Here is a 27,001-nt window from a genome sequence, read left to right on the forward strand (position 1 = left end):
GTCCTCCTCTTGGTCGTCTGTTCCTGTTGGTAGGGTTGTAATTACTGCCTGGATCAGAAAAATCTGAACCAGTGTCAGAGCCATCGCTGTCCGTGTTATAACCTGGATTGCGATTTGTTGGGATGTAGTCCTCCCTGGTGTAAGGATACATTTTTTCTTGTGAGTAATTTTTCTGATTTTTTTTAATTTTATGTATTTGGCGTCTTTCAAGCCAATCTCAAATTCAGCCATGGTTTTATTAAGTTCTTCCAATCGTTTTTTTAGTTCTGCTGTACTCTGGTAAGTTTTTAGACGAATTTCTAGATCATGAATTCCAATTTTCATCTCCTCCGATAGACGTGTAGCTGTTTTTATAATTAGCACCAACCAATCTCTGGTACAGTGCCAGGATATTAATGACCAATCCTTCTTGAAAAGTTTATCATGTTGGAAGATAAAGGGTTCGTTTCTGACTATCAGACCACGTGGCGCAATGTTGGCCCTTACATACTCGGTCATCATAATTCCGTGTATCAAAGTTTTTATTTGTTCACGTTTAAGTTCTGTTAACTCGTCCCAGCATTGACTAGCTTCGTTGGTATCTCTGGTGCTGGTCCCGGCCAGGGGAAGCATGGATGCTATAATTCTATCTACTTCATCTTGTGAGTAGGTGAGACCTGTTACTTCAGTCATGATTGTCTAAGGATGTGTGAAGTGAAATGTCAGACAGAGATTTCATTACAATTAGGTTTCCCTCAGCTGCGCGCTGTAGATAATGGTTAACAAAAAAGGGGGGAATTAGAGGTTTTGGAGGTTAGGTTCACCCTCCATTTTGTACATAGATCAAAAAACAACCTGAACGAACAGGTAAAAAGAACCTAACCTGAGGGCGTCGGAAAAACAATTGGATTCCGAAAGTCACCAGAACAAGGAAGAAAGGGGCAAAACTTTTCCTTTCTTGAGTCCCCTCACTCACCAGGGTTTCCCCACGGTGACATGCTTCATCATTGGGGTCCTCTCAGTCCTCTACGGGCTGAGGCGTGCTGCAACTTGCGGATTACGTAGGAGCACTTAAAACAGATTATGTGTGGTGCAAGTGTAGTGAAAAGGAGTGGGACAAAGTGATTTTAAATAATCAACTAGTGGGCCAAATATATTTTATTCTTGCTCCTAGCTAATTGGTTAAAAACGGGGTAATATGCTAAAGGCCCTAATTATAATGAATAGGTGTACCTAGCATATGGTCAACTAGTTTCGAGCTTCCCCAGCTCTTCTTCAGGACTACACCGGGACCAGCCCAGTGCAAGAAACCACTCCTAGTAGACCTAAATATGGTGAAGAAAGTGAGACGCTGCAGCTAATAGGCATGCATTTAAATTAATACATACGTAAATATACGTCTGGCAATATCTGTAGGGTATAAAAACACATATATTAAAGGATCAAGGCAGTCAATATGCAATGTAAATAGAAACCATGGTGATCACACTCTGCACCAGTGTAAATACACTCTTTCTTCTAATGTGCCGCTATGTGGTTTGTCAAAGAGGCGTTAAATCAATTCTCCATGCAGGCGCTGTGCTACAAGGTGAGTAAAAAGTCAATAAATGCACGCTATGCACAAATAACAATCATGCGTCTGACACAACACACAACACATACAAGACTAACATTAAGCACAACATTACATACATGTTTAGAAGCAACAATATGCCTCATGGTCAACGGAGGGGGTGTGGAAATCTCGTACACCTAGAAAGATGGTACATGAGGTCGTTAATAGGATTGGGCTCCGTATCTGTTGCAAAACTATGGAGGAAAAAGGGAAGCGGAATTAAAGTAAAAAAGTAAAAAAGTAAAAAAGTGCGATCTCCGTGGTTCAGGAGGGCGTGCTGGACTTCCCCACCAGGATGTTCACTTACTTGTACGTTGAAGACCACACTCTGGCACACCTACTAGAGCCCAAACCTCACGGACCGCATACTGCATGGTCACGGGCGAGGTGCCTGTTATCTATGAGCATTTCCGCATTGAAAGGACTTTCCGTTGGAGGTCCTTTCAGTAGTGGCCATATTGGAACGGGAACAGTTATGAGTGTGTGAATAAAAAACAAAAAGATAGTTGAACCTTGTTGGTAATTTCGAAGCAATACTTTAGGGATTAACGGGAGATGGGTAGGCTGATGGTAAAGAAAGACTTATTGGTCGGCATCTATGCGCATTGAAAGTCTAAGGTATGACGAACAATGCGGCCATGATGGATCTGGGTAAAAACGGACCGAAGTTACTGCCGAGCTGGAGTAAAAAATTACATGGGAAAATATTCTTATACTATAACTCCAGTGTGAAAATGGGAGAAAACTGGGTTAAAGTAGATACCCATCGTATTTTTACGTTATAGATCGAAAATCTCAGGGATGGGTTTACAAACGATGCACAAAAATCTTTTCAATAAAGTTACATGATTCAGGTAATTGAAAAAATTGTAAGGTTGGTATTCATTGGAAAAGATGTCTGTAACGCCTCTTTGACAAACCACATAGCGGCACATTAGAAGAAAGAGTGTATTTACACTGGTGCAGAGTGTGATCACCATGGTTTCTATTTACATTGCATATTGACTGCCTTGATCCTTTAATATATGTGTTTTTATACCCTACAGATATTGCCAGACGTATATTTACGTATGTATTAATTTAAACGCAGGCCTATTAGCTGCAGCGTCTCACTTTCTTCACCATATTTAGGTCTACTAGGAGTGGTTTCTTGCACTGGGCTGGTCCGGTGTAGTCCTGAAGAAGAGCTGGGGAAGCTCGAAACTAGTTGACCATATGCTAAGTACACCTATTCATTATAATTAGGGCCTTTAGCATATTACCCCGTTTTTAACCAATTAGCTAGGAGCAAGAATAAAATATATTTGGCCCACTAGTTGATTATTTTAAATCACTTTGTCCCACTCCTTTTCACTACACTTGCACCACACATAATCTGTTTTAAGTGCTCCTACGTAATCCGCAAGTTGCAGCACGCCTCAGCCCGTAGAGGACTGAGAGGACCCCAATGATGAAGCATGTCACCGTGGGGAAACCCTGGTGAGTGAGGGGACTCAAGAAAGGAAAAGTTTTGCCCCTTTCTTCCTTGTTCTGGTGACTTTCGGAATCCAATTGTTTTTCCGACGCCCTCAGGTTAGGTTCTTTTTACCTGTTCGTTCAGGTTGTTTTTTGATCTATGGAAATTGTCGATAGCAACATGTGTGTGGACTCGCCAACAAGAGAAAACAGGCAACCTGGGGCAAGTAGTTGCCTCAGAATGCTGTGTTGGATCGTCCCTGACGGGGAACCTCTGGGAAAGAGGAGCACATGTGTATGTAGACAAACACACATGTTCTTTTCATCCTCTATCCATTAGAGAAACTTAGCCGCTAAGGGCTATCTACTGCATTATTCCGACCCGAATCCCAGACTGTTGCATACATGTTCAGATTGGGCTCCACTCGTAACCACCTTCGAGCCGTCCTATGCACTAGTACCCCTCTGAAGCATCCCATGCATCAGTACTGCTTTGAAATCTCTCCAGATTCATCCTATGCATTGGGCAGGTTAGTTGGCCCTCCCAACAGTACCAAGTATAACTTTAAAACGATGTTCATGCAAGCAGCTCCAGTGACACGCGCTTTCTCCTCCATAGGTGCTTCCAAAACGTACGCGCTGATGATGACTTTGTCTGAATTGCATAATTAGGGTCGACATGTTGAAATGACGCAGTAATAGTGTACTGTTTTTATTTGATTCTGGAGCATTTCACTTAGTGTCAGAGTGTGTACCAACCACTTGTGCATCCTGAATCAGTCACTTTTTTATTTACATAGCTTGTCTGGCACCAGCGTGCTTGACACGCACTTATTTCACTTGCACTGCGTTGTTGCGCCGTTTGGGGTCACCTTCTTACTTGCATATTGATTGAGATATAACATTGCAGTAAGTGTTTTCTATTGTTTAAGAAATGAAATTAAAACTGTCTTATTGAGAAAGGGAACCAGTCTCTTGATGGTCAGAGTCACTCTCTCCTGGGAAGTCGCGGTTCGCACTTCCCCCTTGAGGGACTGATGTTATTTGTGCCGGGAGATGTTTGTCTCTTCTTGGTATAAATGGCCTTGATGGGACCTGGCAACTCTTCGAGCTGGTGGTGTGTTCTCCGTGCATAGATGTCAATTCGGGGTAGCAAGAGCTGGTAGCTGCTACCCCTGGCTTGTCCTTTGGTGCGTCTGTCACTTCCTTTTCTAACTCTGATAGTGATAGATTAACCCAGGTCAATGCAGCCCGGTTTCGTTTCTGTAATTTCTACTTGTGCCCTTCTCATTACTTCGTATCAGTAAATAAAGGGCTGCTGCGGGGCTAAAGGTTGGTCAGGGGGCTAACTTTCTTGGGTCATCAGGTGGCACAGGGTGAGGAAGACATTTCTGTTACCTGGCATCTTTCTACCTTGTTTTCTTGTAGTGTTTCATTAGTCTGGGCATGTGTGGGTTCACTTACATCTCAGCGTGAAACCTTTCGGCTGTCTTGTTTTGTTTCAGCTCTGCTCACTTCCTGCACTGCTTGGCAGACATGGCGGATGCACTGCAGACCGGATTCCCACCAGCAAATCCACAAAGATACAAATCGGCGAGAGAAATGCTCCATCTTCGAAGGTCGCTGGATGCCATCTCCGAGCAGCTCCCTCCTCTGCTAGAGGTGAGAAAGCACGCCGCACTGTCAGGTCTTACTCAAGGGCGGGCCATATTCTGCACTCCTGGGGGACATGTCGTGTCATCTCCATCCTAAAAGGTGCATGGTGGTCCTCATTAGCAGCGGCTTCTGCTCGTGTGGAGCGTGATAGCTGCCAAATGATTCCGCAAGCCTTTCGTCGCTTGCTCTGCAGGCAGGCCACTGCTCTGTGGCATGGGAGAAACACTTCAGGGAGGCAGGCAGCAGGTCACTCTTCCCCTGTTACCAGATGTGTCATCGCTGCAGCACATCAAGGCCATTGGGCACCGACCAGCCTTGGTTGCATCGGTGAGACGCATGTCTTCCCTCCTCTGGTTTTAAAGAGCAATCCTTATTGTTTTTAAGCACATTAGGTTTGTGTTGGAAGCTATGCACACATTCTATTTTATTTAGATGCACTTTCCTTCAAACCAGTGCAGCTGTATAAAATGGAATGTGCACATATCTTTCAACACAATCTCAATAGGGGCGTACACTTGGAGCCTTTCAAGGCTTCCAAGTAAAAGGTATACACAGTCTAAAAGATACACAGTTCAGGGGAAGAAAATTCAGACCAATGACGCTGGTTCATGAGGTTGAAAGACGACAAGGACCACAGACATAGAACACAATCGCAGTATGTGTTTGGGGCAACCGGTACCTCTGATGACAATGACTGCCAATAAGCCAATCTCATAGGTCTCTGCATCCCACACAGTTTTCTACAGACACACCGTCGCTAGAATAAAATTACAAGGAGATTATTAATTTAGAGAGAAGAATCAAAAAATGATCCAATGGTAACCCAGTTAGTTATTTTATGATAATCCCTATCAGGTGTGGGATTGGTTTTTTTTAGCTGGAGAGGGCATGCCACTCATTGACTTTGCTACTTCCAGGTGAACATCTCTTGTGTTACTACTTACAATTCATAGCCGGAGGTGCTGGAACTCTGCATGGTTTCACCCCTGAGGTATAAGCTGAAGCTCTGCCCCCACTGGCAGAACCAGAAGCAGGAAAGGCTGACACTAGAATACGCTGCGGTGGCCAATGTGTAAAGGTGCCAGGAGTACCTCCCCAACAGGAGCATCGCTTCCTCGATACCACAATATCTCTCTATCTTTCAATGGAGATTCCATCAATTCACTTAGGAAGTGGAAGTATTTCTGTTTTAGGCAATTTCTGCAGTCAGCATTTTTGTCTTTTGGGAATCAACTAAATCTCTTTTTGTGTGAAATTTCTAGTTGTATTTTAATCGTGATAAAATCTGCGCCATAACCTTGTTCGCTGTTTGTATGGTGTTGGCTTGTAATTGGTCAATACACAAGTTGTAAAGTAGGAGTATTTCCTTCTGTTCCAGGTTGGCACTCTGGCTGTTGATGAAAGTAGTTTGTCCACGCGTCTTAGATCCTCTCATATTGGAGAGGGCTACGAAAAGGGACTAGAACTGCCGGAGACCATTGAATATGGACTTTTACAGGTAAGGGCTTTCAACGCAGAAATCATTCTCCAATTTGTGGACAAAGATACTGTGATTTAATTGAATGTACAGAACACAAAGATGCTGTCGGTTGCCAGCTTTTGTGACCATATATGCTGAAGGTCATTCATTGGATTCAAACGTGAATGTGTAATAACTGCTCTCTAGTTCATGTGCAAATCAAAACAGATCATAGAAGTTTTTATTTTGTTAATGGCTCAATCTATGTTTAAGCATTTTAATACATACTTCCTCCCACAAATTCCTCCTGTCTCTACAGCAATCAGATTGAATGCAGACAAATTCCACATGTTCACACGTGTTCCCCTAGATGGCTCCTGTGTGGCTGCGGAGCCATGTAAGTGTTACTGCTAGAAATCACAAATGAGCTCCACGAAGGCAGTGCCTTCCCCCTTACATCAGCTAGGGTTTTACTCATTCTACAAATGCCAGTATCCAAAGTTTGTCCCAGTGCTTCTGCTGGTGTTTCTCAATGTTTTTTAAATCATTTTCTAAGTGTTTTTCCAGACATATATCATCGCTAAGTCAATCTTAAATCACTGTTCAACGTCAGTGTTTCATTCTCTCACTAAAATTGCTATGAGCACGTGGAGAATCAGCTTTTCACCCTTAGGCCATGAGCCAGGACCCCAAATTTAGGCCGTTAGTACCACTCGGGGGATATGCTCTAACATGATTTTTTTTTTGCAAGGTATAGATGCCTAGCGATGGAAAATATGTGATAGCAAAGTCATCACTTTTTGCCTTTTGTATGATATTATTGGATTAGCAATCATAGCCCCCAAAAATATTTATTTTCATATTTTTGATAAATAGCATACAAATTCATGATAATATGAATATGTGGGATAATAAATCGAATTCTCCCAGATTACTTAAATTCAATATTATTTAAAAATAATTATGATTATTAATTGTAATAATAACAATTTTGGGCCAGATGTGCGACCAAGGAATTTGCGACTCACAAACAGCGTCGCAATAGCAAATCGCAATTTGTGAGTCGCAAATTCGTATGTACTACAGTGTCTGTGACACTGATTGCAATTCCCAATAGGGTCGCAAATTGCATGCCTCATGTATATTCATGAGGCACTCACAATTTGCGACCCCATTGGGAATGGCTGGCCCTCCCAGGTATGGTGACCTGCTGGGCTCAGCAGGCCTCCATGTCTGGGACTGCTTTTAAATGAAGCAAATTTTTTTTTTAAATGCAGGCCGTTTTCCTTAAAAGAAAGCAGGAAGCATTTAAAAAAGAAAAATTAAACGTTTTTGTTTTATTTTTTAAGGACAGGTAGTGGTCCCTGGGACCACTGCCTGCCTTTAAAAAATATTCTTAGAGACATCACAAAGGGGAAGGGGTCCCCTAGGGACCCCCTCCGGTTTGGGAGTGGTTTACCACCCTTCTGTGAAGGGTGGTAAAATGCAACTGTTTTGTGACCGCAATTTTGGTTGCAAAACAGTCATACAGGCATTTGGGGTCGCTTTTAGGAAGGGAACGCCCCTTCCTAATAGCGAGTCGCAAATCCTATATAACGAGATACAAAAAAATTGTGACACGCTAAATAGTGTTTGTACATGGCCCTGTAGGTTTTTGCATGCTCAAACGGGTTGCAAACCCGTTTGCGCATGCAAAAACGGGTCGTACATCTGGCCCATAGTCCTTAAAATAATAACAATACAACTTAATTGTACTTCACATATATTGATATGGATTAAATGCATAATTTTCACTTACAATTTCAAATAATAATAGTTCTATCTTAAATAGGCAATGTATGTCATGAGTGAATATAAACACAATTGTATCATTCACATTCGTCATCATCATTTTCTTCTGAATAGGTTTTGTCACTCTCTCTGCATCTGCGATAAACTAACTAGGGCTCTAGCACTGATGTTAAATCCTGTCTAACTGGTATTACATGTGCAAGGCTCACTTCTTGTCTTGTAACCACCCAGATCATGTTCTTATTTCGTGCAAGCTTAAATTGGGCAACACATTCCAGCATGACTTTGGTACTTGTCATCAATGGCTGAGGCCTAACTCGTTCACCAGAAAGATACATGAACAGTTCTTCAGTATTTTGGTTATCAGTGTTCTTTACTTTTGTCTCTCAATGCTTGGGAGAGGAGCTTTAAGAGGATGTGGTCCAAACAACTTGGGCTGCACAGCTATATCACTGACTCGATGACTTGTCCCCTCACCAGTAAGCGTCTCTTCCAGCCTTCCAAGGTTATCCCATGCTAAGTTAGTGAAGACATGAGGCTGAATGTCAGCTGGAAGCACAATTTGCTAATTTAAGGTAGCAGCAGGTTTCTACAGACACAAAGCGGTACCATTTTCTTCCAGCTGTGAGTATGAAATCCCATGACCGAGTCTGTGTAGAGTGCGAATGATTTCAACATTGCCTGTCAGCATTTTTACGGCGTATGGGAGCAACAATTGCTTGGGAGTTTCTGCTGGCCATTTGTCACTGCATATATAATGTCTTAAACTAAATGATTGCATAAGTAAGGTGAACCTTTTGGATGGCTTTGTGTTTTCTGGATCCCCAGTCCAAAGTCCTAATAGGAACTGTTTAAGGTAATCAGGCATTGTAAATGAATCTTCATCAATGTTTGATGGATGATATGGCTATGGTGTTGATTCAAGTTTGTTTTAATCACTGTTCTTATGTGTGATGATGTTTTTTAAATGATCTTGTTCATATATATTGCATTAACCTTTAAAACTGCAAATTTTATTTTCAAACTCTGGTTTTCTCTTACAATGTCCTGTAGCATGGCAATATCAGGTTGGACTAATAATTTCCCTTGATTGTCTGGGAATATGTGGAGGTTGTCACCAAACTCGTAGTCCAATTTTCTTCCAATATGCTTCTTGGTTGATTCGTCTATTCTCTATATTCCTGTGTGTGTCACGGGCGTTTCAAGCCTTTCAGTGAGAGTTGTCACACGTTTTATCTCTTTGTTAGGAATAATCACAGTTCTAATGTATTGAAATTGTTCATTATATACTTCATCTCATATATTTTTGTAGTGATCATCAGTTTGAATGCTAGATGCATGATCTTCCTCCTTTGCGTTAACCCTTGTATAGTTGCCATAACAAGATGCTGTCCCTTCTGAAACCTGCTAAGATCTTTGAATCACAATTAATCGTTGCACACTCTCGAAGCCTTTTGTCAACTCTATAAACTCCATGGCCTTGATACATTTCTCACACATTGATGTTACCTTGTAGCATTTTATCTTTCCACAAAATATACATTCTTCAGCATACACATTTGACTTTAATGATGTTCTTCTGTTTAAGCGTTTGCTCATGCACTCACTCGTTCCAGCATCATCACTGACACTTGCTTCAGCTTTTCACTTAATAGTCTGTACATCTCTCTTCATGCTAAACAGACACCTACACTTCCTGTAGTAACATACTTGGGGAACCGAGTTGCTTTCCACATCTCTCACAATGTCTAACAGTGGAATGTGATTCCTTACTTGAGCTTCCTCTAACAAAGGTTTCCATGATGAGTAGTCCTGAGGGCTTGTTAGCGTAGCTCCATGTTGGAAATTTGACCATAAATGAATTATACACTGGGGATCAGAGGGATAGGATGTGCTTGTTTCAGTCTTCATCATGATTCTGCAATGTCATTCACCACCACCTCTGGAAGAAGACAATAATGAAAACATATATACATTTTACTTGGTGTTATTAATATAATCATAAATGCTATTGTAATGATTATCAATGTATATATTCACATTAACTGTAATTGTCATTTTTAATAATAAAATTTTGGTTGCAAAACAGTCATACAGGCATTTGGGGTCGCTATTAGGAAGGAAACGACCCTTCCTAATAGCAAGTCGCAAATCCTATATAACGAGATACAAAAAAATTGTGATACGCTAAATAGTGTTTGTACATGGCCCTGTAGGTTTTTGCATGCTCAAACGGTTGCAAACCCGTTTGCGCATGCAAAAACGGGTCGTACAGCTGGCCCATAGTCCTTAAAATAATAACAATACAACTTAATTGTACTTCACATATATTGATATAGATTAAATGCATAATTTTCACTTACAATTTCAAATAATAATAGTTCTATCTTAAATAGGCAATGTATGTCATGAGTGAATATAAACACAATTGTATCATTCACATTCGTCGTCATCATTTTCTTCTGAATAGGTTTTGTCACTCTCTCTGCATCTGTGATAAACTAACTAGGGCTCTAGCACTGATGTTAAATCCTGTCTAACTGGTATTACCTGTGCAAGGCTCACTTCTTGTCTTGTAACCACCCAGATCATGTTCTTATTTCGTGCAAGCTTCAATTGGGCAACACATTCCAGCATGACTTTGGTACTTGTCATCAATGGCTGAGGCCTAACTCGTTCACCAGAAAGATACATGAACAGTTCTTCAGTATTTTGGTTATCAGTGTTCTTTACTTTTGTCTCTCAATGCTTGGGAGAGGAGCTTTAAGAGGATGTGGTCCAAACAACTTGGGCTGCACAGCTATATCACTGACTCGATGACTTGTCCCCTCACCAGTAAGCGTCTCTTCCAGCCTTTCAAGGTTATCCCATGCTAAGTTAGTGAAGACATGAGGCTGAATGTCAGCTGGAAGAACAATTTGCTAATTTAAGGTAGCAGCAGGTTTCTACAGACACAAAGCAGTACCATTTTCTTCCAGCTGTGAGTATGAAATCCCATGACCGAGTCTGTGTAGAGTGCGAATGATTTCAACATTGCCTGTCAGCATTTTTACGGCGTATGGGAGCAACAATTGCTTGGGAGTTTCTGCTGGCCATTTGTCACTGCATATATAATGTCTTAAACTAAATGATTGCATAAGTAAGGTGAACCTTTTGGATGGCTTTGTGTTTTCTGGATCCCCAGTCCGAAGTCCTAATAGGAACTGTTTAAGGTAATCAGGCATTGTAAATGAATCTTCATCAATGTTTGATGGATGATATGGCTATGGTGTTGATTCAAGTTTGTTTTAATCACTGTTCTTATGTGTGATGATGTTTTTTAAATGATCTTGTTCATATATATTGCATTAACCTTTAAAACTGCAAATTTTATTTTCAAACTCTGGTTTTCTCTTACAATGTCCTGTAGCATGGCAATATCAGGTTGGACCAATAATTTCCCTTGATTGTCTGGGAATATGTGGAGGTTGTCACCAAACTCGTAGTCCAATTTTCTTCCAATATGCTTTTTGGTTGAATCGTCTATTCTCTGTATTCCTGTGTGTGTCACGGGCGTTTCAAGCCTTTCAGTGAGAGTTGTCACACGTTTTACCTCTTTGTTAGGAATAATCACAGTTCTAATGTATTGAAATTGTTCATTATATACTTCATCTCATATATTTTTGTAGTGATCATCAGTTTGAATGCTAGATGCATGATCTTCCTCCTTTGCGTTAACCCTTGTATAGTTCCCATAACAAGATGCTGTCCCTTCTGCAACCTGCTAAGATCTTTGAATCACAATTAATCGTTGCACACTCTCGAAGCCTTTTGTCAACTCTATAAGCTCCATGGCCTTGATAAATTTCTCACACTTTGATGTTACCTTGTAGCATTTTATCTTTCCACAAAATATACATTCTTCAGCATACACATTTGACTTTAATGATGTTCTTCTGTTTAAGCGTTTGCTCATGCACTCACTCGTTCCAGCATAATCACTGACACTTGCTTCAGCTTTTCACTTAATAGTCTGTACATCTCTCTTCATGCTAAACAGACACCTACACTTCCTGTAGTAACATACTTGGGGAACCGTGCTGCTTTCCACATCTCTCACAATGTCTAACAGTGGAATGTGATTCCTTACTTGAGCTTCCTCTAACAAAGGTTTCCATGATGAGTAGTCCTGAGGGCTTGTTAGCGTAGCTCCATGTTGGAAATTTGACCATAAATGAATTATACACTGGGGATCAGAGGGATAGGATGTGCTTGTTTCAGTCTTCTTCATGATGCTGCAATGTCATTCACCACCACCTCTGGAAGAAGACAATAATGAAAACATATATTCATTTTACTTGGTGTTAATAATATGATCATAAATGCTATTGTAATGATTATCAATGTATATATTCACATTAACTGTAATTGTCATTTTTAATAATAAAATTTTGGTTGCAAAACAGTCATACAGGCATTTGGGGTTGCTATTAGGAAGGGAACGCCCCTTCCTAATAGCGAGTCGCAAATCCTATATAACGAGATACAAAAAAATTGTGATACGCTAAATAGTGTTTGTACATGGCCCTGTAGGTTTTTGCATGCTCAAACGGGTTGCAAACCCGTTTGCGCATGCAAAAACGGGTCGTACATCTGGCCCATAGTCCTTAAAATAATAACAATACAACTTAATTGTACTTCACATATATTGATATAGATTAAATGCATAATTTTCACTTACAATTTCAAATAATAATAGTTCTATCTTAAATAGGCAATGTATGTCATGAATGAATATAAACACAATTGTATCATTCACATTCGTCGTCATCATTTTCTTCTGAATAGGTTTTGTCACTCTCTCTGCATCTGCGATAAACTAACTAGGGCTCTAGCACTGATGTTAAATCCTGTCTAACTGGTATTACCTGTGCAAGGCTCACTTCTTGTCTTGTAACCACCCAGATCATGTTCTTATTTCGTGCAAGCTTCAATTGGGCAACACATTCCAGCATGACTTTGGTACTTGTCATCAATGGCTGAGGCCTAACTCGTTCACCAGAAAGATACATGAACAGTTCTTCAGTATTTTGGTTATCAGTGTTCTTTACTTTTGTCTCTCAATGCTTGGGAGAGGAGCTTTAAGAGGTTGTGGTCCAAACAACTTGGGCTGCACAGCTATATCACTGACTCGATAAGTTGTCCCCTCACCAGTAAGCGTCTCTTCCAGCCTTTCAAGGTTATCCCATGCTAAGTTAGTGAAGACATGAGGCTGAATGTCAGCTGGAAGCACAATTTGCTAATTTAAGGTAGCAGCAGGTTTCTACAGACACAAAGCGGTACCATTTTCTTCCAGCTGTGAGTATGAAATCCCATGACCGAGTCTGTGTAGAGTGCGAATGATTTCAACATTGCCTGTCATCATTTTTACGGCGTATGGGAGCAACAATTGCTTGGGAGTTTCTGCTGGCCATTTGTCACTGCATATATAATGTCTTAAACTAAATGATTGCATAAGTAAGGTGAACCTTTTGGATGGCTTTGTGTTTTCTGGATCCCCAGTCCGAAGTCCTAATAGGAACTGTTTAAGGTAATCAGGCATTGTAAATGAATCTTCATCAATGTTTGATGGATGATATGGCTATGGTGTTGATTCAAGTTTGTTTTAATCACTGTTCTTATGTGTGATGATATTTTTTAAATGATCGTGTTCATATATATTGCATTAACCTTTAAAAAGGCAAATTTTATTTTCAAACTCTGGTTTTCTTTTACAATGTCCTGTAGCATGGCAATATCAGGTTGGACCAATAATTTCCCTTGATTGTCTGGGAATATGTGGAGGTTGTCACCAAACTCGTAGTCCAATTTTCTTCCAATATGCTTCTTGGTTGATTCGTCTATTCTCTGTATTCCTGTGTGTGTCACGGGCGTTTCAAGCCTTTCAGTGAGAGTTGTCACACGTTTTACCTCTTTGTTAGGAATAATCACAGTTCTAATGTATTGAAATTGTTCATTATATACTTCATCTCATATATTTTTGTAGTGATCATCAGTTTGAATGCTAGATGCATGATCTTCCTACTTTGCGTTAACCCTTGTATAGTTCCCATAACAAGATGCTGTCCCTTCTGCAACCTGCTAAGATCTTTGAATCACAATTAATCGTTGCACACTCTCGAAGCCTTTTGTCAACTCTATAAGCTCCGTGGCCTTGATAAATTTCTCACACATTGATGTTACCTTGTAGCATTTTATCTTTCCACAAAATATACATTCTTCAGCATACACATTTGACTTTAATGATGTTCTTCTGTTTAAGCGTTTGCTCATGCACTCACTCGTTCCAGCATCATCACTGACACTTGCTTCAGCTTTTCACTAAATAGTCTGTACATCTCTCTTCATGCTAAACAGACACCTACACTTCCTGTAGTAACATACTTGGGGAACCGTGTTGCTTTCCACATCTCTCACAATGTCTAACAGTGGAATGTGATTCCTTACTTGAGCTTCCTCTAACAAAGGTTTCCATGATGAGTAGTCCTGAGGGCTTGTTAGCGTAGCTCCATGTTGGAAATTTGACCATAAATGAATTATACACTGGGGATCAGAGGGATAGGATGTGCTTGTTTCAGTCTTCATCATGATTCTGCAGTGTCATTCACCACCACCTCTGGAAGAAGACAATAATGAAAACATATATACATTTTACTTGGTGTTATTAATATAATCATAAATGCTATTGTAATGATTATCAATTTATATATTCACATTAACTGTAATTGTCATTTTTAATAATAAAATTCACAACAAATAAAAATTATAAAAACTTTTCCATTTACAACAAGGTATCTTGGGAGTGGAGTGGTAACACACGAAAGGCAAAGAGTTATGACTTGCTATCACATATTTTTAATTTCTAAGCGTCCCTACCCTGCCAATAAATCACATTAGAACCCATCCCCCCAAGTGGTACCGATAGCATGGCTGGCTCAAGACCTACCCTTCACCATTTGGCAAGGGGAGGAGTTCAGTAGCAAGCCCCCCACATTTGGACAATGCTGGTGGTGAAGGAGGCATTTTCCTTCTTGTCCTTGAGCAAAGCAAAGCTCTTCTCTCCTTGGCCCTATGACAATTCTATGAAGGAAATAGTACAATGCTCTCCAATTCTCATACGTAAGGCAGCCATGCGTCTATACAACTTTTCCCTATCCTCAGCAACAGGACAGAAGATGTCATTTTTAAAATACCCCAGCCAGAGAGGCCGTGCTGTGTTTGTAGCTACCCAAATTTGGTATGACCAGGTTAGAGAGTGTGTGGGAGAAAGCCCATACGCCCCGCTGCCACCCCCCCAGCAAGTTAGGTATGCCCTGGCGAGATATGCCTGGGTCAAGCCCTGCCAACAAATGAACGAGGCAGTACCTGCTCACCTACAGTACTGCTTTATTTTAGTTTTTTTTGTCCCACTGTCTTCAGTCATACCGGCCCAATCTTGTGAAATTAACAAAATTTTGATAACAGAAAATGTGCAACTTTAGCTAGATTTTGCAGATGTAAAAAACATTTCACACACGCTTACCCATTAGTGGAGATATTATATTTGTGTAAAGCAAAATTCAGGCTGTAAACCATGCCTTTGTGAAGAAGTGACAGCCCCATAACACTCATTTGAAATATTCACTTTTCTTGTTTTTTTACATGCTGCAAATTATTTCAGTGTTTCCCTCTGAGATGTAAATGCATCCAGCTATATAACCCAACAACTGACATACAGCTAAAACCTGTCAGTACGATTGGCTTTGTCAATTGTTTTTAGCTGTTTAAGATAAATGAGTAACAACAAGTTGTTATAAAAATTAACATTGGAAATGTTTCACTTCTGACATTGTGAGCATGTGAATTAAATAGTATTGAGGTCTGTTGAAGGATTTTTGGCCTTTTAGTTATGTGTCCTTAATGTTAGATATGTATGCCCTTTTTCTCTGCACATATCGTTCATCTGCACATCTTATAACTGCCACTGTTTCCTCAGCAGCACCATCTTTTCACTCTTCCCCGAATGCACTTCCTCTCATCTCATCGACATCACAACTTGCAAACAAATACTGCATTCACTCACATTGAAGCAATTTATTTCCTTTTGCTTTTGCCTTGAAAATATTTTGACATCTGTGTACCCTCTTCACACACATTTACACAGAATTTCAATTGCAACTAGAATACATGACCTTTGTTCTGTGTGCTCTGCAGAGTGGCCAACCCACTGATGGTCACTTTGCTTTGCTTTCAGCCTCAGTGCCAGAGCTCTCAATCAAAGCCCCTCATAAACACCTGGCAGACTCAAAGTTTGCACTGTGCAAGAATAAGATAAGACAAAACAATACAGCAACACAACATGATGAAATAGCTAACACTCTTGCCGAATGCAAAATTAAGTAAAACATGTGAAATAACAGACAAACTAAATCACTGACGTGACTTGCCTCAACATTTTTAACATTCATTGTTCATAAATCAATACATGCTTTTGGCATTAATGTTAAGGGCATGAAGCTAGAGACAGTTTTATCGCCATACAGTAGATAACTGTCTTAACTATAAGCAAATGTTTCTCTCTTTGCACTTGACTCGGATATTTGAATATTTCATACACTGCCACCAATCAGGTTTCATGAACAAGAATAGGTCTGCACTTTCACAGACAGGTCTGTCATGTTTTACATATGAAATGTTTGCTATTAACTATACGTGACAAGCTGGCGATGTTGGTAAAAGGAGGGAAACGCTACAGCCATTTTCTGCGAGTTCACAATTTTTTTCCCTGGAGTTTTATATAGCTCAAACGTGACCCGGAGATATGAGAGCGCTTTACAAGAGCACCAGTTACGTTACAGACGGACACATTTTTTTTTGCTTTTGTTTTTGTTTTGTTAGCGCATGGAGATTAATCTGCCCAGAATCACAGGATGTTGAGCTTTCCTGCCATGACTTAAACCAGGTTCCCCAGCGTTGAGGTCGACCACTCTAGCCATTAGGCAACACCCTCTCCCCTCTATATAACTTTTAATTAACATCTAGGGTAGAATGTGAGGCTTATGCAGTCATTCATGTTTCTTACTTTTCGGTGATAATCCAACCAGTCTCCATGCCCAGGAACCATTGTGTGGCTGACAGATCCTTATCTCTAAGCTACCTTTAGTTGCCATTTCACTGTACCCGTACCACGGTGCACAGGTTCAGGTCTCTGAACCAGCAGATTACTAATGGGCTGAGCGTCTAACTCACTATGGTTTTTAAAAAAAGCATTTAATTATGTGATGCATAATCTGTCGTAGCCCTACCACTGTTTAGCCAGGGTTACTTTGCAGCCCAGTGAAAGAAAAAAGAAAAAAAAAGCTGAGGAGAAAGGCATTCTCAACGATTATATGCAGATAAGGACATTTGTCCAATTTTTTTTATTTGAACATAAAATGTTGTCTGCATAGGCCACCTTATTACCTGGAATCAAACTGGAACTTGCTGACTGCTGCAAGGGAGGGCCTAAGATATGGGGGGCTCATATTAACAGAGAGGTGAATGCAACTCTCAAAAAATAAAATCGAAGAAGGGCTATTTCACGGTACATTAAATGCACATATAGCATTCATTCAGTAACTAAAGTGAGTACCTAAAGATATTTGGATCAACTTCATAAGGGAACAGAAACCCTGTTCGTCTTTTGGATCAATTTCGCATGAAATGCTCCACTTCTAAAGGGAGCAGCTACGTGCAGCCAGAACCTGGAGTGTCACAGTGGGGGAGATTAGCATGACATGGGGTCTCAGCACAATATACATAACACAAGAGTAGCATTATAACACATCATTACTGAGGATAAGGCACCAAATCACATGTTCTTACATCTATTCCTACGTGTGATGAATGGGAAAGGGTGGGATTTATGCCTGTGAATGACGGACATCTGGAATCACGCAGGGATGAAGACTATGACACCCGAAACCATGATGCTAAAAGCGGCACTGGGCTACAGGGGATACTACCATAGACTACAATGGCATTGAAGGGCTTTACAGGCCCATGCTTCACAGTTCATTACGTTGATTTACTGCCAGGCGTCCATCTCCTACTTCAGAGCGAGGTGGGGTAGGCAACCTTCGACAGACAGACCAGACTTAAATACATCGATTTGTTTAGGGATACGATCATATCTCTAAATAAATTGATCTGTGTAATATGTATGTAGGAATGTGTAGGAATTTCAGTGGGGCGCATGTGTAGAAATTTCAGTGGGTCACAGCCCCAGAGCCCTAATGGAGAAAGCACCTCTGACTTTTACACTCATAAATTATGTTGTGTGCACACAGAATCTCAACTGAAGTGAGCAAAAACCTTTCTGAAGCGTGCCTTAAGTGATGATCCCCAGACATTCCTAGAAATGACCAAGGTTAATGGAATACTTAACCCTTTCATATGTGAATGCTGCCCACGGAGCAGCAGCTTTCCAGTGACTCAATGCATCCTGGTGGACAATTGTAAATGTATTTCAATGAGGAGTTGTTCATAAATGGACCCAGAAGAGATCTGAGATATACGTAATCAGTCTTCAATTTTCAGGGATCAGTGCTAAATTGGGTATAGAGTGCAGGGCATCTATTTATCATTGATTCATTCAAATAGTACTTAGGAAAGTCAATGATACTCCTAGTGTAAAATTGGTTCTTGCTGATCAGGTGCTGTGGAACCTTAATCTCAATTCATGTTAAATCCATAACCTCTCTCCCAGTGTGAACCCCCATAAAGGCCACACTGGTTCGACTGCCGTTGCACTTGGAGGGCTTTGCATACAGTTTGTAATGTCTTAGTTGTTTGAGGGCAAGTGTTTTAAGGGATGAGCAAGATATCTAAAGATACTGCTAAATCTATGCAAAATGTACCTACACATGTTTCAATGCAGTTGGGACATTGCAAAGCCTGAATGACATCACAAGATGCTCATTATGATCGAACCCAATCACTTTTGCTAATAAGGAGTTAGACTTTCCAGGACCTAATCACCAAAATTATGTATGGGTACGTAAACGAGTACTCCGGTAGTGCAGCTTCACATACTCATAGATGCTTTTGTGATTTGCCCCATAGTGTCTTGCGTATATATGATCCTCCAGAATGGTGCAACAAAGAACATAATTTCAATATACAACGTCAGGTTGCATATTGCTGCCTTAATCATTGTGGAGAACAATAGCTGGAACTGTCTACTCTAGAATGTTGAGGCCATGGACTAGAACCTACTATTGTGCGAACTACTAAGTCTAGGCCCAGAACTTTATAGTGCTGAGTTCAGAACATCCTAAAGATTGATTCTTTAAAGCCACCAGATAGAAGTGCTTGACAGGTGTTAAAACCTCCATTCACAGCTCCTCTCATCAAAGATGGGTCAGATGTACAAGTCCGTTTGCGACGGCAAACCTTACAATTCCCATGTCACAGGATTTGCGATCATTTAAGGACTTTTCACGATGTACAAAAGCCCATGTATGAGGTGCGCACGACTAGTAAGAGGGCTTTTGCAACCATTTCTGAATTGCAAATAGGAATAGGTTTGGGGTGTGCATACTCTTCCTGTCTGCATTTTGGAAAGGGTTATTTCAGTGGTTGTGACTGTAAATGTGACTGCAGACCATTTTAAAGTAATTGACTCCCAAATTCGGATCATTAATGAATCTCAAAGAGGAGGCTGGCCTCATGAGACTGCTCCCCCTCTGGAAATGGTGGTGGGTAGCTGAGGTTGAGCAGCTAGGTTTGGGCATTCTGTGGGCAAAAGAACCACTGCCTGCTCCCCCGAATGTCTTATCAAATAGGAAACCTTTTTTTTAACGGCACTTGATCCTTTAATGGAAATGGGCTGAGTTTAATGAAAAAAAGGTTAAAAGGGTTCTTGTATTTTGAATCAAATCAAGCGTTTTGATGATTCCTAACGTTTGTGGTTTGTTCCTCATGCACCAGTCCAGCCACTGAAAGTAACAAACATGTACTCAACCTACACATGCGCACTCCTTAATAACAACTCGCTAGGCTGTAGGATTCCTGCCCTCAGTGAATAAGCATGTGCGTTAGTTTTCTATTTCAACACTCAGGGAGAAGTGCATTATTGAACCCCAGTATCTCGTCGAGCTGTTGCATTCTCCTGCTCACTCCTCTTCTGATTAGGGCATTCTTTGGACGCTGCTACACACATTTCTTAGGTTTGTTGATGCTCAATTTTAATTGTAAATAGTCTCACCTTGTGCCAAACTGCCCCCATTATGATACTTAGCCAGTCTGTAATGGAATATGTACACCATGAGACCCTGAAGGACTTTTTTGGTTGGTTATACTCATCATTGCGGCAGCACCTATTAGCCAGGTTGTGTGAAATGTGTTGGGTCATCATTCCATAACTATACAAGCAAACCTACTACAAAAAACAGCATACGTAGCACGGAATAGCATCAGGAAAGTCAGTCATTGCAGAAGACAAAGACTTAATGAGTCTTAAACAGGGAGATAAACTGTTGCAGCATTGATCCTTAATAGCATATAGGAAACTAAAGCAGTTTTTAGATCAAAACCATTTCTGCTCTACAGGGATATTTGACACAGATGTCTCCTATCATCTAGATTTACCCCATATTCGGTGTGAAATTTGGCTAAAATAATCTTGTTTCAGAACGTGCACAGGACCACAGATACATGACTGATTTATTTCGGATTTGTATCCATGTATTTCCCCACACAAGTGCTTACTTTTGACTTTAAATAAAACAAATTGCCCACGTTTCCATATTTTTCTATATTTCTTCTGAGTTGGGGGCTGCTGAGGGTTTTATTTTGTATTTTCTGTTACAATCTAAAAGTGCTGTATTCAAGAAATGGAACGCTGCATATTAGTGGCATTCTCTAGGAATTGCCTCTTGAGAACACCACCTGTTCCGTGAATTCACATCTTCAGGGATTCAGATGTAAGAATGCCAGGATTTTTTTCCTCTGATGTGGCATAATCTTCTGGGCGTCGGGGACCTGAGATGCAATTTATTGTAAAACACACTGTGGTTTCAGCGCTACAACAGTCAATGATATTCCCTTCATTACCGCTCAGATGAGAAGCCAACATGACATTGGAAAGCAGTGAACTCACCAGAAGGGCAGAGAAAGTCATTATTTTCAGCATGCATCATATTTCATCATCAGAGTCCTTCAGTCTGGCTGACACCAGGGAATGAGTTTGTTACAGCCATGATAATATGGAAGGCGCTGGTTCTGCTTCCCTTGGCACTTTTCTGCGTGGACATATGTAGTGCTCGGGCTATTAATCACAGGTGGCAAGGGACACTGCAAACGAATGCACTTCGTATGGCATATATTGGATACAAAACTTCAGCATTAGGGAGAACAGTGCCTTGCCTGTATCTCAATTTAAAGGTGATAGACTATTGTGTCGTTAGCTACCGTGGGGCGTTTTCATGAAGGCATTCTGCAGTACCTAAAGCCGTACTCGCGTAGTGCTCCTTTACATACTCTTACATGCCTCTGTGACTGGCCACAGAACATCCAAATTGGCATAAAACGCGAATATTCATATATAGATAGTAGAAATAGAAAAGACCGTGACATCTTTGCATTTTTACTAATAAAGGGGTGTTCATTTCAAGACGTAAGGCAGGATTAGCTTCTTTTAATTTGTTAACTTGCACTTGATGCAGCGCAGTGTTAAAGTGTGCAATTGGGGCCAATGTTCTGGGCATGCGCACTACATAGGTCGAACATTAGTGTCGCCTGTGCTGGGCATGCGCAGTATACTTGAAATTTCTCTTATGTTCTGGACATACGCATTACAGCAGATCCTAGTCTGCACATTGCTTTCTGGGAGTACTCAGGATTCCCTGTTTCCTGAAGCTCCTCCGCAATCCTCTCTCTGCTGTCAGGATCATCTGCACAGGATCTGACCTTTTCCTGGACTCTTGGAAGAGATCACCTGAGAGGGAAGGATCCAACCTCATTGGAGAGGGAAGTTACAGATGGAATGATTCAGAGTAGGTGAGTCCTGGGCAGGAGTAGGGGTGACCCTCATAGCACCCACTAATTATCCAGATAGGAGAACTAGTTTCTAGGGGCTGCTGGCCCATCTATTCATTCCCCCCACACATTCCCTCCTCTCCCACTTCAGGTGATGATGGCACAGCCTCAGAGCCCACACACTATGTCAACACAGCCCGCACCGCTGTTGGCAAGGGAGGCAGATCAAGATTCCAGAGTGGTAAGTGAGTGCTGCCATTCATTGCAGTCCCGGCAGGCCCCGCCAGCGCATGCCCAGCATTGCGTTCTGCCCTGCTCCCGCCTCCATGGCCTCGGAGTTTCCTGTGTCCTCACCTGCCACAGCCAGTTCTTGGCCTTCCCGTCCCTGTGTCAACTAGGTTCAGAGCTGCTGGCTCATGTTGTTTGGCACTGGTAGTGACATGGTGTGCACTGCTGGCGGGGGCAGTTGAAAAGAGTCTGTCTGTGAGATCGAGTTAGCTTCCTAGCTGCGAAACTACTGAGGGCGTACATTTGTGTAAGCAGTCCAGGCCTATATGGAATACGGACACCTGACTACTTACTTTGGTGTACACATGTGCATGCCGGTCTGACACCAGCACCTGGTCTCTAGGCGCTGTTCGTTTCCCTGATGTGCAAGAATGTCTGACACCTGCCTCTAGTCAGGCTTGTACCTAGTGTTTGCTTCACAATATGGACATTTGATGTGCACAACTAGAAAGCACGCTGTTTTTCTTGCCACCAGTCTGACGAGTGGTGAAGTGACTAAGCCTCTGCCTATGTACGTGTAACATCTTTGTGATTTTACATCGTTGTTCTTCTTTGTTTTTCTGAGGTGAGTTAGAGAATCACAGTTTTTAGGCATGCAGACTACACAAACTAACATTTTAAAATCGGCATATTTATGCCAGATTATTCCTTATTTAATATTTATTTGATTATTAGTTATTATGAATATCTTTCATTTTCTTATTCTTTCAGTCTTACTTAAGATGAAGCGAATAAAAGAAAGTGGTGCAGCCTTTAGAAAAAATAAAAAGGCTAGGGAGGAAGAATGAAGGTGCACTACTGAAATACATCAGTCGAGAAACAACTACTACTGTTGCTGAAGTAATTTCTGATTCCCAATTCAAACCATCGTCCAAGTGAAGTGATTCTTCAACTTCAACAAGCGATAAGGAGTGTAACAAACAACAAATTCCAGATGGGTGTCTTTGGCCAAGTAAGATTAATGATGACACATGGATCTTACTGGAACATCAAGGGGTGTCTGTAGTTCAACATCTAGATTCTGATTTTGATGTAATTATGTGTGAGGGTGCTTCAATCAAAGGACGAAACAGAAAACGTACACGTGAGTGGTTTTTTCTAACTCTGCCAAATAATGAAAAAATGTTGAGGTCGTGGTTGGTGTACTCTCCTTTCAAGAAAGCTCTTTACTGTGTTTGTTGCAGACTATTTGCAGACAGAAGTCATTCAAATTTTGATTCTGCAGATTGATTCAAAATGTGGTGGAAACTTAATCCTAAATTATTCGGCCATGAATCTAGTGTCTTTCACACAATAAAAGGAGTTGGAAATCAGAATCTGACGCAGAGAAGCAATCGATAAAAGGAACAAGAACAAGTTGAAGACAATGCGAAGAAGTGGAGGGAGACACTTTCAAGATTGTTGGATATCATTAGATTCCTAGCTAAACAAAATTTGGCTTTACTGAGACCGAGAAAGAATTCATTACGAGACTGATGATGAACCTGAATCAACAGGAAATTGAGGACATTTTTTAGAATTAGTTCGTTTGTTGGTGAGATACGATCCAGTGCTACGTGATCATATTGTAAGAATCAAGCAGGGAAAAGTCTGCTAAATACTATATGTTGCCTACTATTCAGAACAAGTTTATAGACATTCTGGAAGCAAAATTAAGAAGCGAATTTATCAAACAAATAAAAGAAGCAAAGTATTTTTCTATGATATTCAACAGCACTTCTGATATTTCTCATAAGGATCAAATGAGCCAAGTTTTACGCTACGTTATGATTTATGGAAATAAAGTGAAGGTGGCGGAATCATTTGTTGATTTCATTGCAAGAAAAGGTAAAACCACCAAGAATATTTCAACTATGATTTTGCAAAAATTAGAAAACAACGGAATTGATATTCAAAATTGTAGAGGACAGGCGTATGATAATTTGGCTGTGATGGCTGCTCAGCATACTGATGTTCAGGGATGCATCAAGGAAATTAATGGAAAACCCAAATTTGTTGCATGTACAAATCAATTGCTGAATTTGACTGGTATACATGCAGCTTCTGTTGCTGTGATTTCTTTTTTGGAACTGTGGAGTGTTAGTTCACGTTTTTTTCTTCTTTAACCCATTGCTGGCATATTCTGATTTCAGTCATAGGTCAAAATGTTAAGAGTGTGGTAGAAACTCGTTGGAGTACCTGGGTAGATGCTGTGAGTATTATTATTTTTTTTTTTTGTAACACATTTTTTTATTATTTTCCATTTCCATCTCAGCATCATCTCTTTCACAATTGATGCATTCAATACTCAGGAGTACTGTGCTCCTCCCTTCACCCCTACATAGTTGTCATATTATACAACCACAAAAGTTTACATTATTACCCACACTCTCGTTGCCTATCATTCGCCAACTTCTGCCCTACCACCCTCCTTAATCTCTATTCCCCTTAATCTTCCCCAACTCCATAACTTCTATTCCTACCACCCCTCCCCTCCCCACCAGTGTGCTCCCCCAACAGCCGTTAATCTCAATGTGTCTTGATCTATAGGTGTATGCTCTCTGTGCGCCTTTGCCCTTGCTCGGCTTCTCTCCCCTTGCCACCCATCTCCCTCTCCTCCGGTTGTGCTTTCAGTCCTCTCAGCCTCCCTTGCGCTGTCGATGCTGTGAGTATTGTAAAAAACAATTACTCGAAAATCTTATGTGCTGTAGAACATTTAACTAGTAAAGAAGAAAATAGAGTTACCAGGTCAGATGCTGGCGTGATGCTTGTCGCGTTATAATTGATTTCCTTCCTGTGCTTTCTTGACGTGGGAATCCGTCCTTCTAGAAATTAACAATGGACAGGTCTACCTCCAACCTAAGGAATTGAATATAAAACAATGTGACATAAAACTTCAGGCTTTAGAAGCATTTTTAACTGAAAATAGGGATGAATTAGTTAACAATTCAGTAGCATATGCCAAAGAAATTTGCGATGATCTGGGGATAGTCGTGGATCTTCGGTGTAGACAGAAGAAACTGATGGCAGGTGAAGGATCACGAGATGCTGAATTGTCATATGAAACTGAGTTGAGGAGAGAAATGTTTTTTACACTGGACAGAGTGATCCAAGAAATCACCACACGATTTCAACTGCTTCATGTTCTTGCTGAAAAATATGCCTTCCTTACTCCATCAAATCTTTTGAATGATGAATATGAATGTTAACTAAATCTTGATCATGATGACATTAATAAGGAATTGTTGAGAGAAAAAGACAGAGATTTGGAAGGATGGTCCTCTTGAACTTTTGTAGTTTATTCTGAAATGCAGTCTCGAGAATTCAGTTATAAATATTGTAATACTACAGCGAATCTTCCTCACAATTGCTGTAAGTGCTGCTGGTTGTGAGAGGGATTTTTCTAAATTAAAATTGATTAGGAATTTCCCAAGATCTTCAATGAGTACTTTGCGTTTAAGAAATCTTACCATACTGTCTATAAAACAGCAAATGAGTGATGAAATAGACTTCGACAGTGTCATCAACAATTTTGCTTATAGAAAAGCAAGCAAAATAACATTTTAGAATGTTGGAATTGAAGTTTTACTTCAAAAATAAACATAGTATTTTAATTTGTTCCCTATACGTCATTTTGACTTTTTGTAGTATTTTTGGGTGTGTATTGAGAGGGGCGGCAAACTAAAACAATAGTTTATATATTACTACAAGACCTAACAATAATGTCATTTTAACCTATGTGTTTTTTTCGGTGAATTTACTATAATGAATTCATGTTGATGCAGAACAGTGACTTTAGTGTTATCTCTTATCATCCTCTGACTTATAAAACCTACTAAAGTGGGTGCTCAAAGGCTCTTACCCCTAAATATTGTTTCAATTTAAAAGAGTGGCTTTTGGTAAACTCTATAGACTGAAAGAGTAGAATAATGAGCCTGCCCTGTCAAAGAGCTTTTTAATGTGATATATCTAAGACTCTTTTCAAGAAATTGCAGAAAGTGCATTTTGCACTTATTTTTGCTAAATGATTATAACCACAGTCTTCAGATTCAGTTTGTTTATGAATTTCATTTACCCAATATTCCGGGTTAAAACACTGCATCCGCACCATTCATCTGCAGAGGTAAATATTCTACTGTCCACATGTTCCCCCGAAAATGTAGCGCCAAATACAAACACTCAGCAGAAATGATGTAGATTCAGAATATGCTGGAGTACTTAATACCATTGGAATGGTTCTCAAAATCGTACATTACGGCTAGTACCAGGAGTCATTAGAGAGTCACACAGAGTACTGGTAGTACCATTAGGGAGTCACACAGAGTACTGATAGTACCATTAGAGGGGTGGCAAACTCAGGGACTGCCCTGGGCAGCAAAAGCTCTAACTACGCCACTGACTCATAAATGTTTCGTGAATCGACCCCTTTTGTGTTTTCTCTGTGACAGAGTAAGCTATAGATAACATATAGAGTTTGAGTATTGTTTATCTTTTGGCCATTACACATAATTGATAATGACATTAATAGAATAAAAAATCTAGAGCGTAGTACAGGGGTAAAGTGTAACACTGATATTTGGGAAAGTGAAATCTATTGAAACAGTGATCAGACTTGGGGTTCCTACATTTTATGCTGTTAAAAAAGACCAATTTTTCCTTCAGTGACTATAATTAGGATCTTTTAAAACTGAGCTGCAAAAGTCAGAAATGCACGGCCCGCAAGAGGACACATCATAGGAAAT

General features: G+C 40.5%; 1 protein-coding gene across 1 annotated transcript in view; it reads left to right on the forward strand.

Moving 5' to 3' along the window:
• Positions 1-27,001, forward strand: part of LOC146859134 (uncharacterized) — a 2,052,335-nt gene that overhangs the window by 1,751,241 nt on the left and 274,093 nt on the right. The window contains exons 95-96 of the mRNA XM_085649806.1: positions 4,555-4,711; positions 6,084-6,203. Of these exons, the coding sequence (XP_085505932.1) occupies positions 4,555-4,711; positions 6,084-6,203 (277 nt within the window). The remainder of the gene's footprint in view (positions 1-4,554; positions 4,712-6,083; positions 6,204-27,001) is intronic.

This window comes from Triturus cristatus, chromosome 3_2 (genome assembly GCF_964204655.1).
Source record: "Triturus cristatus chromosome 3_2, aTriCri1.1, whole genome shotgun sequence".
NCBI classification, from domain to species: Eukaryota; Metazoa; Chordata; class Amphibia; order Caudata; family Salamandridae; genus Triturus; species Triturus cristatus.